This window comes from Heterocephalus glaber, unplaced genomic scaffold (assembly GCF_053883595.1).
Source record: "Heterocephalus glaber isolate CG9 unplaced genomic scaffold, H.glaber_assembly_v1.0 deba00001509, whole genome shotgun sequence".
NCBI classification, from domain to species: Eukaryota; Metazoa; Chordata; class Mammalia; order Rodentia; family Bathyergidae; genus Heterocephalus; species Heterocephalus glaber.
The window spans coordinates 4,170,915-4,189,053 of NW_028258325.1; the positions used below are offsets into that span (position 1 = coordinate 4,170,915).

General features: G+C 52.2%; 1 protein-coding gene across 2 annotated transcripts in view; it reads left to right on the plus strand.

Annotated features, from left to right (window-relative positions):
- Crmp1 (collapsin response mediator protein 1) overlaps positions 1–18,139 on the plus strand; it is a 56,115-nt gene that overhangs the window by 14,089 nt on the left and 23,887 nt on the right. For both annotated transcript variants that reach the window (XM_004847309.3, XM_013073112.3), the window contains exons 2-4: positions 8,470–8,558; positions 10,576–10,760; positions 14,961–15,125. In XM_004847309.3, coding sequence (XP_004847366.1) covers positions 8,470–8,558; positions 10,576–10,760; positions 14,961–15,125 — 439 coding nt within the window. The remainder of the gene's footprint in view (positions 1–8,469; positions 8,559–10,575; positions 10,761–14,960; positions 15,126–18,139) is intronic.

Below are 18,139 nucleotides of genomic sequence, written 5' to 3' on the forward strand. Positions count from 1 at the left end.
TCTTCTTTAAGTTGTTGGGTATTGTGTCACAGAGACAGGAAAGCTGACTGCTATGGCTCCTTTTATTGTCTCTCTCTGGAGTGCCATTCCTCGGCTCACGTGGTTTTCATGGGGTGGGGACAGACTTCCAAGAGAGAAAGCTGAAACCCACCTGCCTCTTAAAGGTTGTTCAGGAACTGGTGCCTTCATAACTTCTTCTCCTGTGGGTCAGAACAGTGTACATGGCACATCCAGAGTTAGTGGAGCAGGTAGCTGCTCTGTACCCACCTTGGAGCAAGGCAAGGTGATTGTACATAAAGCACAGCATGCTACAGAGAGCCCCACACCATTACCTGGTCGTCAGTGTACTTTCCTAGCTCATAGCCTAGATCTGGTAAGCAAAGATGTGGATAAAGGCACCCAGTGTGGAATTAATACCTGACAGTCCCAGGGCATTGTGAGGACCAGCTTGGCCATGATGCCTTGCTGTGGGTTTTGCATGTGTGTGTGTGTATCCCTGTCTATCGTACTGAATTTCTGAGGTGCAGATGTGAGCTTTGGTGTCACTGGCTTGTAGGGTTTTAAAGGATTAAATAACTCAAAATGCACCTTCATGTTTTTATTTGTCTTAAGAGAAAGTGGTTCTGGATTCATGCACATTCAGTGCATGGTCAAGCATGTTTCCACTGAGATGAGGCTTCCCCGATCATTTTCCAGCTCATTTTCATGTTTGTCCTTTGGAAAGGAAGGTTTTGTTTGTTTGTTTGTTTGTTTTTTAATATCAAAGATTGACGGGTCATTTAGTTACCCCAGGCTTTTCTCCACGTTCCGTGGATAGATTCGGCAGCCTCATCAGAATCTGTGACCTTTGAGATCCCATGTTGACCCTTGTTCGTTGGCCCCAGATTCCAATCTTGGCATTAGTGGGGCATCAGAGGGAAGGGGCCATAGGGTCATACCCCACCCGTACTTCCTGGGGAAAGGAAATTAAAATATGGAAGGGGTGACCCTAAGACGTAAAGCTATTGGAAGCCAGCTACGCCCAAGGTGGATAATGTCATTATTTTCTGGGTTCTGTGGGTATGATAATCAGGACCCGGTGTGTTTCAGGACCACAGACAGCACCCACGCGTTCCCTCGCCTGGGGCTTTCAAAACACTCCAGCGAGCGTTTAAAGAAATTTGTTACAGTAAAAGACACATTGGTACTTATTTCCCTCAGAGTACTCCTTTCTTCAAGCACGCGTATCCCATGGTCCTTACCACTCTCTGGAGCAGCTCTGGAGTCCGCTTTCCTGAGTGTCTTTAGCTGTGCTGTCGTGGCTGCCTCAAGGTCCTGAACTGATTCCAAACATTTCCCTTTCCTGGTCATTTGGCTTTGGGGAAGAGCCGCAAGTTGCATGGTGCCAGATCCAGTGAGTAAGGGGAATGAAGACACACTGTTATGTTTTTACAAGGTGCCTTTCTGTCGGATGGTGCTCAGCAGTAACATTCACCATATTTTTGATCATGCCTCGTAAAGACTGTCACCAAAGAGAACTTCCTGAACTGTTTCGGAAGGTGGCAGGAACGATGGGAGGGGGAGGATTTTGAAGGGGCTCAATGGTAATGCGTCTTTTACTGTAATAATTTTTAAAAATGTAAACACCCACCATACACTTTGATCACCCCCAATCTGTGTTGCTCATTTTTCCCAGGTGCCCCCTTCTCCCTGTGTTCCCGGTTTTATGAATTTGTACTCATCCCGGCACTCAGCCCACACAGCCCCTCCTTGATGACAGTCACTGCCTTTCTCTGCCTCTGTGATCACAGATTTGGTCCTCTACTATTTCCAGCTCGTTGAGGTGGCTGTCAGTGATTTCTGGATAAATGTTGGTTCAGTGAGAACGCCACCTCTCATTTCCTTCTGAGCACTCTCAGACCTTGTGGCTCTCACACACCTCTGAGAGCCGCTTCCGTGCGTGTGTGGGAGGACAGACCGGGACGCCTTCATCTTCCATAGGGGACGACAGCGACGCAGGGGGTTCTGGTGCACCCCCACCCCCAGCTGAGGCTGCCCGGTGTTTATTCTGCTGTTGTGGAGTTAGAATCCCCAGAGCTTTAGGGCTTAGTGCTGGTGACAAGGACAAAGCCTGCCAGCAGCCATGCCCCTCCCAGTTGGGGCTGGTGGGAGGTAGTGGTGGGTTTGGAGAAGCTGCCCTTGGCCTGGCTGCTCTTCCCCTCCTCGGCTCACAATGCGGTGCAGATTCGACAGCTGCCTAGGGCCTGGCTTACTCAAACTGCTCACGGGGCTTATCCATCGGCCTATACTTGCCTTTGGCTTGCTTTGGTTTCCAGCCAGCAGGGTGAGGCTTCTAGGAATTTTACAAGCAGAAAAGATATGTATTTTTGGTCCATTGTGTGTGTGTGTGTGTGTGTGTGTGTGTAAAGGGAATTGAGCCCAAGACCTTTCCACTGAGTTTACATCCTTTGCCTCTTTTTCTTTTGGGACAGGGGCTCACTAATTTGCTTAGTGGTTCAGTCTGGGCTCTAACTTGTAGTCTTCCTGCCTCAGCCTCCTGCTGTGCTGGAATTGTAGGCCTGCACCATCACTCCTGACTGTCTTCCCCATTTATCATTCTTTATCTCATCCTCTTGTCTCTCTGTCTCCTTCTCTCGTTCTTTTCAAACTTTCTTCTTCCTCCTCTTCCATTGCTTCCTGTCTGTCTCCCCCCCACACACATGCACACTGGCTCAGCATCATTTGCTCCATTCGAGAGGCCCTGGCTGGCTCCTGGGGGTGTAGGGATAAATGCACGGGCTGTAGTGCTGAGGGCGCCCAGCTCAGCAGGAGAGGGACCCACGCTATGGGCCTGGACGTGGGAGGGCCCCAGGGTCTCTGCAGGAGTTGGATACCTCTAGATAGCTCCATATTTCCCTTTCCCTCCTGATATTTGTTATCTTTTATTTGTCCTTAGAGCTTCCTAGGGGGATTTGGTAGCTGAATGACATGGCCTCGGTGGCGTAGTCCTCCACTGTGATTGGTTATGTCACAGCGCGGTGTGAACTCTCTGACCCTGGTTGGGGCTATTTTCCTAAGGACAGATCACCAAAGCGCATGGCTGGGTCATAGACCACAGGAGCTCAGTCTCTCCACACATCCTCCCAGCCTGTCACCACTCGCTGAGAAACCCCAGCTCGGAAGGGAATCTAAAGGTGATCAGTCTTGAGATGTTTCCGTGTTCGAGCTCTTCCCGGAGGAGGAGAGCCCTTCTGTCCCCCTCTGCTTACACCTGCAGACTTCCTGAGGTCCCCACTCTGAGGTTGCAGAGACGACCCTTGTGACTGTGGGTCCAACATCTGCAGATTCACCACAGATGGAAAATGTTGGGAAGAATTTTCCCTGAAATGAACAGACTTCTTCCTCGCCAATCATTACCCAAACAAGACGGCATGGCTGCTGTTGCGTAGCATGCACTTGCTGTCAGTGTCGCAAGTCGCCTAGGGATGGTTTAAGGTCCAGGCGGGTGTGTGGGGGTCAGACGCTAATACTACATACACCTTTGCTGTCGGGGCCTGAGCCTCTGCGGACTTTGGTGTCTGTGGATGGCTCAGGGCCAGGGGACTGAAGCCACCTGCAGCCACCGCGCACGCCAGGTTCCTCCTTTGTCTCTGGAATCTTTGTTTCCCTTCACCATGTGGCCAGTTCCTAGGTATCCTTCACACACTGCACACGTGTTTCCCTGGGAAGGCGGAGTGGAGCCTCATTTGTACCCTGTGGGCCTCTCTGTGTCCCTGTTCCTATCTTCCCACATGAGGTGCAAAGGCCTGGTGATCCTCCGCCTCCTGCTGGCCTGGGCCCCTCTTCCGACTGGGGGCCACTTTTCTTAGCTGCACACACCCCTTCTTTAAGCAGCTGTTTACAAAGTGCAGCTCCAGCCCCAGGAAATGGCAGGGAGTCAGCAGGCACATTGCTGCTGAGACACACACTTGCCAGGCCACGTGCAATGCATTACACACACACGCATACAACCCAGGGCCTTTGCACGGAGCTGTGTCCCCCATCCTCTTTTATTTTCTACTCTGAGACAAGGTCTTGCTAAGTTGTTTAAATTGTCCAAGCTGTCTGTGCTCCAAATTGCATTCCTGCTGCCTCAGCCTCCCAGAGTGCTGGGATGACAGGTATATGCCACCACTCCTGGCTAATTATTCCACTTCACAGCTGGGGAAACTGAGGCCTGGGGCAGTTAAATCACATGGGTACTAAGTAGGGTAGAGATCACAGCATCGTCCATCTGTCTGAAGAATCGACTGCTCCTACCCATTACTGATCCGAGGACGGGAGCCACACTGGGCGTGGTTCAGTTAGATCCCTGCTATCGCTTGGGATGAGCCGGCTGCCCCTGGCATACAATCAGATTCAGCTGCTAGATTTCCATTGAATTTTTCATGAGAGATGTTATTTTCTTTGGAGCCTATAAATAGTGATTTCTGTACAAAGCTTTGTCTTTGTTCACATCTGCTATTTACTACGCATGGCAGACAGTGACGCCATTGTTCTAAGTGTATGAATTTCATTTAGAATTAAAAAATGTATATAAAGTGCATATTTTATATATGTATATGGTAAAATTCACTCTTCCGCTGTGCGGGTCTGTGAGGTTCTGCACAGGAAGAAGGGACCTTGGAGCGTGAGGTCTTTGGGCCAGGCCTTGGGGTGACCCTGTCCTCCGTCTGTTGTGGCTGTCATGGATTCTAGAGCATGGAACTGTTTACAAATGCCACAGTGCATGGCTTGGTGGCCCACACACCCGGGCAGGAAGTGAAGAAACCCAGAGTGACCTGCACCCTGGTTACTTGCGTGAAATCAGGGGCCACACCTATTCCCCAACGAAGTTTCCATCCAAAGTCAGACCAGGTCCTGCGTCCCTATAGACCGTCAGGGCAGGTGGTGGTCACCAAGGACCCAGAAGACACCTGTCCTCTGGCGTCTGCTGTGGAAAGGACCCCACACCATGGAAGGAGCTCAGTTCCTCTGCTGACGCTTTGCTGCATGTTGCACGTGTTGGAGGAAAGGCCCTGGGAAGGGCGGTCTCTGATCAGCTTTACTTCTCTTGAAGGCAGCATCTTCTCAGCTCTGTACCTAGGGACCCTGTTCTGGGATGAAGAGCCCCTGAGCTCAGGTTCTGTAGGACATGGCTTGAAAATCCTGATTAAAAGGCAGAAGGACAATTAATTTCATGAAAGAAAATGAGGAAGTCACATCAGCTCTTGCTTTATTATGGGTTTATTTATTTATATTTTTCAGAACTATACTGGCACCTGAGACACTCCAAGAGCTTGGACCCCTAGATTTGAACCAAGCTCTGCCATTGTGGAAGTGGAGAGCAGGCTGGGGCTCCTTTCCTGGCACATGGTGCACTACAACAGCCCTGTCAGACTGAGCCAGAAAAGCTAGTGAATGTGACGAGGCTGTGCCACTGCCAGCGGGGCCAGGCTTTGGAAGCCTGCGCCAGCTGCTGCTGATTCACGTTTTCCTGCTTTCTGCTCCAGCCTGTCTGTGCTTCCTGGACAGGCAGAGTCCAGGCCTCTTTCTCTGGGTTCTGGAGTATCTTCCAGAGAGCTTGGTGGGCCTCCTCACTGGGGATGCACACCCTATGGCTGGCTTCTATCTCAGGGATCCAGGGCAAGTTTTGAGCCCGAGAGAGACTGATCTTCAGACCCTACTGCCAGGAAACAGAAGGTGCTGTTTTATATTTCTCTGTTATAGCTTACAGCTGTGAAGCCTTTTCTCTCCATCTTCACTCATTCATCCTTCAAGACCCAGTTCAGGCACCATTCCACCCACTCGCCCATCCATCCATCCATCCATCCATTTACCCATCCAGCTATCATACGCACATACATACATACATACATGTTACCCATTCATCATCCATCCATCCATCCCATCCACCCATTCATTTTACCCATCCAGCTATCATACATACATACATACATGGTATCCATTCATCATCCGTCTGTCCTTCCATCCATCCATCCATCCATGGTACCCATCAGTCATCTATCAGTCCATCTAGCCATCCATCCATCCATTCATTTTACCCATCCATCATACATACATACATACATGGTACCCATTCATCATCCATCCATCCATCCATCCATCTTTTCATGGTCCCTATCCATCCAGCCAGCCCACACACTCCTTCATTTTATCTATCCATCATACATATCTGCATCTATTCATGGTACCCAATCCATCATCCATCCATCCATTCATAGTACCCATCTGTCATCTACCCAACCATCCAGCCATCATCCATCCAACCAGCCAGCCCGCTGTCCCTCTGCCCCTCTGGCCAAGCTGGGTTCAAGATATCAGAGTTACCGTGGTACAGAAACAGCCAAAGGGCCTGCCCCCAGGGAGCCAACAGTCGAGTAAGGGCATCTGCAGGGCAAGCTCTAGCCTACTTCAGCCCATACACAGGTGGTCCCTTGCATGGTTTTGCCTTGCACAGCCAGTGGTTAACACATCAAAGATTGGAACCCAGTGAGTGTGTAGATAGGCAGTCTGCCAGCTTACTGTGATGAGAGCTAGGAAGTGGGTAGGGGGTGTAGGATCTGCTGGCTGGCAGCAGTGTGTGGTGTTCCTAACAGGACAGGGCTCTCAGATAAGTGACACTGAGCAGAGGTGTGCCAGGAGAGGGGATTCTAGATGGACTGGTCTTGCCAGCCTTGGCCTTCACTCCGAGGGAAGCACAACACAGATGCAAGAACCGCTGAGGGCTTCTGGGTGCAGGTGGCATGATCCACTTCTGCTCAGAAAGTCCCCCGATTCTTTAGTTTCTTCTCCAAGCTTGCAGAGCATCCTCTGCCTTCCTCTCATGGCAGATGCCAGGGGACCTATCTGGGGTGCTTTCTCTACAGTTCCTCCGGGGTCCTGCGGGATCAAGCCCCCACTGCCCCCAGTTGAGCCTTTATTGGACTACTGTGCCTCCCTCCTTTCTCTGTACCCTCACTCAGTTCCTGTGATCCCCTCCTCAGCCACACGCCCTCAGGCTCTCAGCTGCCCCTTCAAGGGGGCTACGTTGTATCCTTACTATCTGCTAACCCCTCTGCCCAGGGGATGGTGCTGAGAGCCACGGTAATAAGCATGTGGGAAAAAATTCTCAGCCTCCAGAAAGTGCATGAATACAAATTAATGGTAAGCAGGGTACTTAGTGTTCCCATGCCTGGAAAACTGGGGCAATCCCTTTGGAAAGCAACTTGGTCATATTTATCAAGGGCTGTAGATAAGGTTTGTGCTGTTTGAGTCACTTCTTCAGTTAGTTTCTGAGAAGTTTGGCTAACAAATCATCTAGACTAAGGAAAAGTTTGGTGCACAAGGATGTTCACTGAAGCAGTATATATCACAATGAAAAAATAAAGACTACCTTGAGTGTCCCACACTGGGGGACTAGTTAAACAACTTACTGTGCATTCGTGGGATGGAGTATTTTGTAGCCATTTAGAAAACTGTGGTTATGAAGAGCATGCCATGGCCTGGGACATGCTTATGGGAAGTGCAAAACAGGGCAGAGCTGGGTCCCTGTGTTCTGGGATTTTCTGGGCCCCACACACCTTCTGTCTGCCCCAAACACTGACCTGCAACCTCTAGCCTCCTCCCTTTGCAGCCCCTGGTCTGGTCCAGCCGCTTCCACTTCCTTTCTAAGTCTGAGCTGGCCCTGACTGACCCTGAAGGTGAGGCTGGCAGCCTCTTCCCTTTGCCCCACCTCCCCCACAGACCCCTGCAGCACTAGTTAAATATCTGCCCCTCATCGGCCAGCCTGAGGGAGCAGAGGCCAGCTGCTCTGCTTGCTCTGGGTGCTGAGATGGTCCTTGTGTGCACGAGCAGATGGGTGGATGTCCTAGAATCAGGGGGGAAAGAGATGAAAACATCAATGTCACTGGAGCATGTGTGCGGGAGTAGTTATTTTTAGCCTTTCCATTATCTCTTACAATGTCTCCAAATTGTTCACAATCATGTTTAAAGAAATTCCTGTTCTACAAATGACCCAGTTTCTTCCTTCAGAAGGGAGGAGCCCCGTGGCAGTGAGAGACAGCAGAGCACTGTAAGCTGGGGGTGCTGGGGGCCTTGGCGTGCGCCCTGCTTCAAAGCAGACAGCCGTGGACAGACATTTGGGGGACCATCAAGCAAAGCTGAACTTGCTCTGGTTATGGGCTGAGATGAAGGAATTAATGTTTGCTTTGTTCCTTGGAGTCACGGATTGTGGTTTTGCTTATTTGAAAAGTCCTTAGCGGTTAGAGCTAAATGCAAAACCGTCTACGGTGGGCGATACGGTATTTGGGATTAGAGGGGGATAGAAATCCCTCTGCCCTTGGGATGGCCCTGCGGGGTTGCCAGACCCCTTTCTGTACTTGTGAGAATTTTTATATTAAAAGCTAAAAGAAAAAAAAAATTCTCCTGGTTTCTCCCTCGTGACACTGAGCACTTCGCTTTGCTTTTCAGAGTGACCGGCTCCTCATCAAAGGGGGACGAATCATCAACGATGACCAGTCCTTCTACGCCGACGTCTACTTGGAAGACGGACTTATCAAGTGGGTCGCGCGGAGCAGACCTCTGGCGCGGTCTGTCGGAAGGCTGTGCTCCTGAGTCTGGGATGCAGATTGGGGTCGCACTGGGTGGAGTGGGTCCCCCAGGCTGGCCAGCTCTCTGCTCCACCTTGGGTGTGCCTGTCATGTCGCGGTCCCTCCTCTCCAGGCTGCGGGGTGCAGATGAGGCCCCTGCTTTGTTATGGAAGTGGCTTCAGTGCACCCCACCGAGACACACCCTGTCTCCTCAGTGGATGCTGGTCCTGGGGTTGGGGTGAGGGGAGCAGGAGAAATGGGGGCACTTGGCTTCCCCACAGAGCCTCGGCTGTGTCTCCTGGGGCTTCCCCTTCAGCCCTGCCCATGGCGACCCGGGTCTGGGCTTCGTTCAGGCTGCTGTAACTGGACGTCACAGGCTGGGGGGCTTAGACACTGCCATGCTGCCTGGACTAGCCCTGCCCAGCAGTCCCAGGGCTGGGGCATCTCTCTGCCGCCCAGGATGGGCTCTGTTTGAGCCCTGACTTTTGGTCACCGAAGCAACATTTTCTTAAGTCTTTATTACTGGGATTTTAAGTGACTTAGAGAAATCAAGATGTGGCCTAATCCCCAGGAGTTCAGAGTATCTGGATTTCTTTTTTTCAAATAAAAATTGCTCACACTCAGAGGTAGTGGTCTCAGCCAGGTGGTGACATTCGGAGGTCACGAGTTGTCATCAGATAAGTCCCTTGCTTGGACTACTGCAGCCAGGCTGCTAATGCTTAGGTTCTCCCTGCCCTGGAGGTCCACAGACCATTGCAGCAGGGAACAGAAGTCCATGTTTGGAAACCTTCGCCTACCTGCCAAGTCTCCGATGCAGAGTCCATGGTACTGGTGGCTTTCCTGAGGCCAGAGCCCAGTGTTTTTGGCAGAAATGAGAATGCAGGGCCTGTCAGGGCCTGTCCAGCTTGCTCGTGCTGCTGTAATCGCAGCTCTGGGCTCAACAGGAGAAATGTATGTCTTCCAGTGTGGAGGCTGGCGTCTGACACAAGCTGTGGGTGGTGTGGGTCCTCCTGAGGCCTCTCCTTGACATGCAGGCGGGGTCTTCTCTTCTGACCTCCCATGCACTGCCTTTCTTCTGTGTCTGCACCCTGACCTTCTCTTCTTACTAGGACACTGGTCACATTGGCTTAGGGCCCACCCGTGGGGCCTCCTTTTTCCTTTATAGCTGCTGTGACGATCTTGTCTCTAAATACAGTTACTCTCCAAGTTATTGGGGGCTCAGGCTTCACCGTATAAATTTTGAGGGCATGCAGTTCAGCCCATAGCAGTGTGTCTTTGTCTCAGTCATTTTCTCATCACTGAGACAAAACACCTGACATCTGGAATTTAAAGGAGAGGTGTATTTGGCTCATGGTTTCAGAGGATTCAGTCCATGGTTAACTGGTTCTGGAGCAGAAACCGCATGGCGGAAGGGCCTGGTGGAAGAAGCTGCTCACGTCATGGTAGCCAGGAGGCAGAGAGAGGAAGGAGTCAGGGGCAAGAACACTCCCTTCTGTTCACACCCCAGTGGCCACCTCCAACCAGACCGCTCTGCCCACAGTAGTCGGCTGTGAGCCCATCCATGGATGCATCCACTGATGAGCACAGCACCTCAGCATCCAGTCATCTTGTAGGGCCCCACCTCTGAGCACATGAGACTTGGGGGAGACTGGAGACCTGAACCCCAACCCTCTGAAAGCCCAAGAGCTGAGGGGACTTTTCACTGCCGTGTTCAGGGACCGAGTCCCTGTCCCAAGGACGTTACCAGAGCTGTGTAAAGTCCTGTGCCGAGTGGTGGAGGGGCTGCTCGCCTCTGCTGGACCCAGCCCTGCCAGCCTCTCGATCTGCTTGTCTTAGACATGAGGGCGGCCCCGGCCTGAGTCCTCTGTCCACACCGTGCCTGTGTTGGGCTGGCTCAGGTGTTCTTTCGGTGGACCTGAGTTGTGCACCTTATGCCCCTTTCACCTCTTTTTTAAGAACCAAAGGCCTCTCTGTTGTTTATCTCCAGACAAATCGGGGAGAATTTGATCGTCCCTGGTGGGGTGAAGACCATTGAGGCCAATGGGCGCATGGTCATCCCGGGGGGCATCGACGTCAACACATACCTGCAGAAGCCCTGCCAGGGGATGACTGCCGTGGATGACTTCTTCCAGGGGACCAGAGCAGCGCTGGTGGGCGGGACCACAATGATCAGTGAGTGTGCTGCCCCTTCTCACCTGCAGTGCAGTCTGCACACTGCCCCTGCCCGTGCTTCCAGGCACTTTGCTCAGGGTACCATTCGACTAGGGTGTCGTGTGCCGCTGGGGGTGTACAAGGTGACTTTATAGGCATGCAGACCTTCAAATTTAAACTGTTTCAGTGTGTATTGAAGCAAAATAACTAGCACATTATGGGTATTATGATTGCTCAGGATGAGATTACAGATAGCGTTTAGATTCTTAGAGTCTTAGAAACATAATAGCCAGCTGCAGTGATGCATGCCTGCAATCCCAGCACTTGGGAGGCTGAGGCAGGCGGACCACTGTGAGTTCATAGCCAGCCTGCACTACATAGTATATTCGAGGCCAGCCTGAACTCTGAACTGTACACTGAGACCCTGTCTCAAAACACCAGAAAGGAAAAAGAAAAGTAACTGGATGAGTTTAAAACTATTATGTAAAGAATGATCTGGATTATATGGAGATAAAGCCAAAAAAAAAAAATGTCCTGGAAGTGTGAAGATGACTAAACTTTGGGAAACAGTGACATAGATATTATGATGCTAGATGAGGTATAGAGGCTCAGAGAGTTGAAGTAACTTGTCCAAGGTTGCAGAGCTAAGTGGTGGTTGTATTAGTCAGAATTTCTGTAGTAATGCTACGTAACAAACAGCTCCTCTATTCTGATTTCCATTGCTATGGCAAAATACCCATGGCTTGGTCATTTTACCTATTTAAAGAAAGAAGGTTTAGCTCATGGTTTTGGAGGCTGAAAGCCCAAGACCAGGTGCCCCTTCATTCAGTCTCTGGTGAGGACCCCGTTGGCTGAGTGACAGCATGGCAGCTGGCACCATGATGGGAACATGTGACAGGGAGAGATCACAAGTGGGGAGGGGCCCGTCCTGCTCTCAGTCCCTTCCGAGGGTGGTGTCCCCAGGGCTCTGATGACTTTCACTGGGCTCCTCCTCCTGACGGCCCCACCACCTCCCCATCTCCTACCCCAAGGACCCAGCCTCTGCTGTCTGACCCCTCTGGGGACATAAGCAAGTCCTGTGCCAACCCTGGTGGCCCCAGATCTCAAGCAACGCTTGTTTTTCTTACTCAGAGCAGCCTGGCTGCTCTCCCACCTCTGCCCTGGGCAGCCCAAGGCTCTTGTGGTTTGGATCTAGAGTGTGCCCCAGAGTCTCCCGTGTCCAGAGGGGAGGCTTTGGAAAGATGCCTGGTTCGTGGACGCTGTACTCATCACTGGGGTGTGGCCTGGAAGGGTGAGTCCTTGTCCCAGGTCCTCCCTCTCTGCTTCCTGTTCGCTATGAGGTGAGCAGGTTCCTCTGCCACACCCTCCACCAGGATGGTCCTGCCTTGGAGCTGCAGGCCACGGAGCCTGACCCAAGCTATGGGTGACAGTGAACCCCAACTCCACCTTTAAGTTGCGGGTGTCCCAGCGAGGGGAAAGTTGACAAATACTGTTCTGTTGTTTGAATAGTTGCTTCTGCTTGGTGTCCACTTTAATAAGTGCCTTTAATTAAAACAGGCATCAGTTGATTGTAAATATTCTTTCAACTGTGAGGCTTTGTGATTCCCAGCAACTGAGCTGTGAGTTGGCCCGACCCTGCCTGCCTCTGTCCCCTGAGGGGTCCCCTTCTCAGCTCCCCCCACCCCCTACCCCAACGAGATCCGGCTGCCCCAGGCAGAACCGGGTGCCCAAGCTGTCAGGAGGGTGCGGCTCAACTTCTGGGCAACAAAATCCTGATCCTGTTTCTAGCAGCAGTCCGTGAACCTGTGGGTGGGAAACCTGGAAGAACGCAGCCTTGGACCTGGCTGGCCGGGACCCTGCTGCTGGGTTTGTCCCAGAGTCCAGGCCTTCGCCTTCTGCACCTGCAGTGTGGGCTTCGGGGTCCCGGCCCCTTGGTTCCCTGGTGCAGTGCCTAGCATGTGGGGAGAGGAGGAGAGGAGCCAGGACCCCGGGGCCCCCCTTGCTGTCTCCCCATCCCTGCTGGGAGGCCTGGGGAGCCCCGCCCTGGGACCTCGGCCTCCCCACTGTGAATGGGCATTTCCCAGGGACCACGAGGAGGCCTCTGCCTGAGAAAGCGAGGCGAGGGGCACCGGAGAGGAGAGCATGGTGAGGACACCCTGAGGCGCCAGGTCCCCCGCTTCCCTCGGCGGTCTGGGCGAGGAGCAGAGCCAGGGAGGCCGGAAGTGGTGTGCAGAGGTCCCGTGTGAGAGTGTACCCCACCGTCAGGAGGCGGAGGTCCGTGATGATGGGAGGGCAGCACTGAGGGCGAATTGTGAGGCTGGAAGGGAGCACTGGGCCTCAAAGGAAGGTGACAGTTTTGCTCTTTCTCATGAGGGCAGTGGAAATCAGAAGGATTCTACACAGAAGCAGGAAGTGATAATGATCTTTTTTGGGTTTTTTTCTTGGTGCTGGGCATCGGACCCAGGGCCTCACACATGCTAAGGCCACAGAGCTACATTCCAGCCCTTTTTAATTCAATTTTATTTTCAGACAGGGTTTTGCTAAGTTGCTTAGGCTAGGCTCAAACTTGGGATCCTCCTGCCTCAGCCTCCTGAATAGCTGGGATTCCAGGCACATGCCCCCACACCCAACTCTCTGATGGGTTTTTCAGGGAACAGAATAGAGTGGCTCCCATCAGATGTGGCTGCGCCAATGGGGAGGTGGTGGCGTAGTTCAGCTGCTCGGTGTGGCTGGCCATGGGGGGCAGCAGACAGGTCCCAGGCATGTGGGAGTCATCAGCAGACCTGGGACGGGGTGGATGTGGGGGTGCCTTGGGCTGTGCCCCCTGCCTGTGGCTGTCAGGCTGTGCTGTCCTCCCAGTGGGGTGGGCAGGCTTGCAGTGGGCTGTGGGAAGGGCAGAGACAGAGCAGTTCTAGGACCAGGCCTCATGGGCCGCATCCTTTAATGGCAAGTAGAAGAGTCTTCAGGGACAGAGAGAACCCCCGAAAAGTAGGACAAAAGGCCAGAAGGATGTGTTGCTTCAGAAGCTGGGGTAAAGCAAATACAAAGTGGGGAGGAGCTATTCACTCTGCCTCCAGGGGCAAGCTGAGTGATGATTGGACACTTCCCTCAGACCTGGAGACTGGAAGGTCTGATTAGCAAAGGCTGATGCTTTAGAAGAATGGAGGAGATGAGAGGGAAGAGGAAGGCAGGGCCCACTGTCTGGAAATCGTTATGGATGTCAGGCTGGGGAGGGGGTGCAAGAGAAACAGGGCAGTAACCAGAGGGAGGCAGGCAAGGCCAGGAGGGAGGTTCCCTTTTGGGGTCAGCTTTGTGTTTTAGGTTTTATCAGAAAAGAGGTGATGAAGTTGCTTTTCTTGGTCTCTGAGCTCCTCTCCACTGTGGCGTTCCATGCCTGGGTTGGCCTAAGGGTCAGGCCGTCACATAGGTCTCTGATGGTCTCCCCTGGACAAGTTCCTGGCTCCCTCTGAGCCCGGGTTTTCCACCTGCAGCCCTGGGTTGCTCATACTCACTGCGTGGGTGGTCCGAGGGCTGAGTGAGCTCACTGAGCCCTGAGCTCCCACTGGTGGGACAGGCACCATGGGTCCTCGTGAGGAGGGGGCAGTGGTCACGGTCAGGCTGACAAAGCCTGAAGATGCTGGCATAGACGCCACTGCTGTTGGAGGTGGGCTGTGAGGGGAGGATGGTGAGGCATTAGTGGCGATGCTGATGGCAATGATGATGATGGTGATGCCGATGCTGATGGTGATGCTGATGCTGATGGTGCTGATGCTGATGGTGGTGATGCTGATGCTGATGGTGATGCTGATGGTGATTGTGATGCTGATGGTGGTGATGCTGATGGTGCTGATGGTGATGCTGATGGTGATGCTGATGCTGATGGTGGTGATGCTGATGCTGATGCTGGTGCTGATGGTATGAGGAGGATGACATGGAGATAATGGTGGTGATGAACTCATACTGGTAGTGATGCTGATACTGATGCTGATGCTGATGCTGATGCTGATGGTATGAGGAGAATGACATGGACATAACTGTGGTGATGAACTCATACTGGTAGTGATGCTGATGGTGAAGATGATGGTATTAGTGGTTGTGGTGGTGATCGTGAGTGGCTGATACTGGTGGTGGTGATGGCAGTGGTGGTGCGGATATCAGTGGAGAGAGTGGTGGCACAGTGTGGGTCATTCGGAAGAATCGTAACACAGGTTTCTTTCTCAGTCGACCATGTGGTTCCTGAACCTGGCTCCAGCTTGCTCACCTCCTTTGAGAAGTGGCACGAAGCAGCTGACACCAAATCCTGCTGTGACTACTCCCTCCACGTGGACCTCACCAGCTGGTACGATGGGATCCGGGAAGAGCTGGAGGTGCTGGTGCAGGACAAAGGTCAGTAGCAGCTGCAGAGGGGGCTCTGGGGTCCTCAGTTCCTGGTGGACCCAGAGGCTCAGAGGTGGGAAAATCCCTTTGTGAGGAGCCACACACTGCCGCACAGTGAGAAGATAGGCAGCCCTCTTAGGACATCTGTCCTCTTCCTCCTGAGTGTCCATAGCCTGGCGTTCAAGGCCTTCGCTGGCCTGACCTCACTTTTCTTTCTCTACCATAACCCGTCCTGGGTACTCACCGTCCTGGCTGCCACCCCAGCCACCTGTGACCTGCCGGCCCTTTGTCAAGGTGTGCCCCTGCCAGGAGCATCCTTTCTCTCTGCCTTTCAGGTGCTGCTCACCTTCAGGACCCAGCTCTGTGACCCCTCCCCACATCCCCTCAACATCACTGTCTTCCTTTGGTGTCTGGAGCCAGTCCCCGGCCCTCTTTGGGGACACCTTTGTCACTCTCTTGGATTATGGGACATTGTTGTCTGTCTGGCTCTTCCTTTGAACCCTGCACCCTGGGAGGGATGTATATGCCCGCACACCTGTGTCCCCCTGGCTGTCTGCTGAGCAGCCTCACACCGGGGACCCTGCCCCATGCAGATGCCTTGTGTTGCCAGGAGAGGGGCTCAGGTGGGCAGGACAGGAGTCGGGCTGAGGGTGGCCCGACCAGCGGGGCAGCCCCCTCTCTGAGGAGGCGCCCGGGGAGGGATTTGAGGAGAGCCAGGCTGGGTGCTCATTTGTTTTTCCTGTATGGGGAACTGAATCTAGGGCATGACACTGAGCTGTGGGCCAGCTCTTTTCATTTTATTTTCCTTGTATTCGAGAGAGGGCCTTGCCAAGTCATTAGGTTGCCCAGGAAGATCTCACCCGAATGATTCTCCTGACTCAGGCTCCCCAAGTGCTGGGATTCTGGGTGTGTACCACCACAGCTGGGCTGTGCTTTGGATTTTGGAAATACATATGCTGGGTTTTTTCATGATAAATATGTCACCATTTCTAATACACAGAGAGTCAGAAAATCAAGGAAGGATAACATCTTTGCTCCGGTTCAAGCTCCAGGCCCAGTTTTCTGGGATGTAACAGAGTATTGCCTTCATTCCCATCTCAATTGGTGGATTTTTTGCCTTATGTAGTTGGATGATAGCGATTCCTTGGAATCTTTCTTTTTTCACTCACTGTTTGCATAACATTACTCTTCATCAGTAACTTTTTAATAGCTCATAGCATAAAATATAATGGCAAATTTGCTTAGCTGTTGTCTTTTTGTTGGACGCTTAGGGTTTCGATTTGTTTTAGCATAAATCGTGTTATGATGAACACCTTCATACATAAGCATCTGTTTGTATTCTAATTACTTTCTTAGATTTCTAGAAATGAAATTTTGAAGTCAAAGGTTTTAGAGTTCCCCAGGGTCACGACATTGATGGTGAAATCAGTTTCCTGGAAGTGCGCCCCTGCTCAGCGTGTGGCCAGTCAGCATCCCTGGCCCTGTGTGTGTCCTTGCTGATGCCACAGGCAAATTCCACCTGTCAGTTGTCCTTGTCACTGTGGCTCTTTCATTACTGACCACACAGACATTCCATGTATTTCTCCTCCTGTGAACATCCGAGGGCCTCCTCTGCCCACCTGTCAGGCTTACTGTACGTCTGTCTAGAAGCCTTGTCCCTCCTCCTTGGCCCCTGAATCCCTCTGCGACCTCACAGAGCCATCCTTCAGGGGACTCGTGGTTTCACAGCTTGCCCTTCCCTACCTGGCCTTCTGTCCCGAGCCATCTCCATCTAACCCTGTGCACTGCAGCTTGTTAGTTTAGCAGCCTGAGGACCCACGAGGACAGGAGCGACAGGGGACATGGAGATGGCAAAAGAGAGCACACCAGGCCTAGTCACTGTCAGAGCAGAGGGGCCACCAGGCTGTGCTGGGCAGGGGATGCTTGTCGGGGTCTCAGTATTCATGGCATTGCCCTGAGCTGATTTCTTGCTGTGGCTGGGGGCCTGTCGGGTGCCGGTGTGGGGTTTACACATCTGGCTCCATCGCGGCTGCCTGTGCTGACAAGTTTCGGAGCCCTTACATGCTCATCGAAGAGATAAAGAGGTGTTTGCACTAAAAAGTGATAATTTGGATTTGACTTTCTAGTTTTTTTATTTATATAAGAGGTGTGATCAAAATATACAGCAAATGTTTAAATTTTTAAAAATGATTACAGAAAAAGTCACACGGCCATTAGTCTCCCCGCCAAATCTTCCTCTTGCTTCAGAATCCAGGGTCTGCTCCTGCCCAGTGCCATTCAGTGGAAAGGCAGGCTTGTGAAAACATGATGCTGTGTCCTCATCCGCCTCATTCACCGGATTTGGCACCGTGTGACTCCTGGCTCTTCCCTCAGGTCAAAATGATCATGAAAGGGAAATGTTTTGAATCTAGTCAAGTCACTGAGGCAGCCACAACAGCCAACTAAAGACTCAGGAAAGAGGATCCCGGGGCTGCTGCAGAAGGTGGCAAGGACCATAGGATGAGTGTTCAACATGATGGGGAGTATTTTCAGGGACATTCATGGCAAGATGCCTGTTACTGTGATAAATTTTAAAATTTAAACATCCAGCATCTTTTTAGACCACTGAATATTATATGCAAAAGTGCTGAGTATATGCACATATTCCTTGTCTACGTGTGGCACTCGGGTTTGTGTGGCCTTCCCATCACTGGAACCCTAGTGCGCCTCGTATTCTGCCCTGTGTCTATGAAGTAACACCTCAGGGACACCCCAGCCCCTCCATTTAGTAGCCGACCCCCCCATCCTGCCCGACGCTTGGCCTCTCTGTGCCTGTTTGTCCAGGGGGTGAGGAGCCAGCCAGAGGATATCTTGAGGTCAGACAGGTAGATGCGTGTCCAGTGCTTGGAGCAGCACTGGCTGCTAGCTAAGCCTCCCTGTCACCAGCGGTTCCTTGCACTGTCCCTGCATGTCAGCACACACATGTGTACGTGTCTTGTCAGGGCTGTGAGGAAAGGAAATGCTGGGGCAGAGCTGGGCCCACA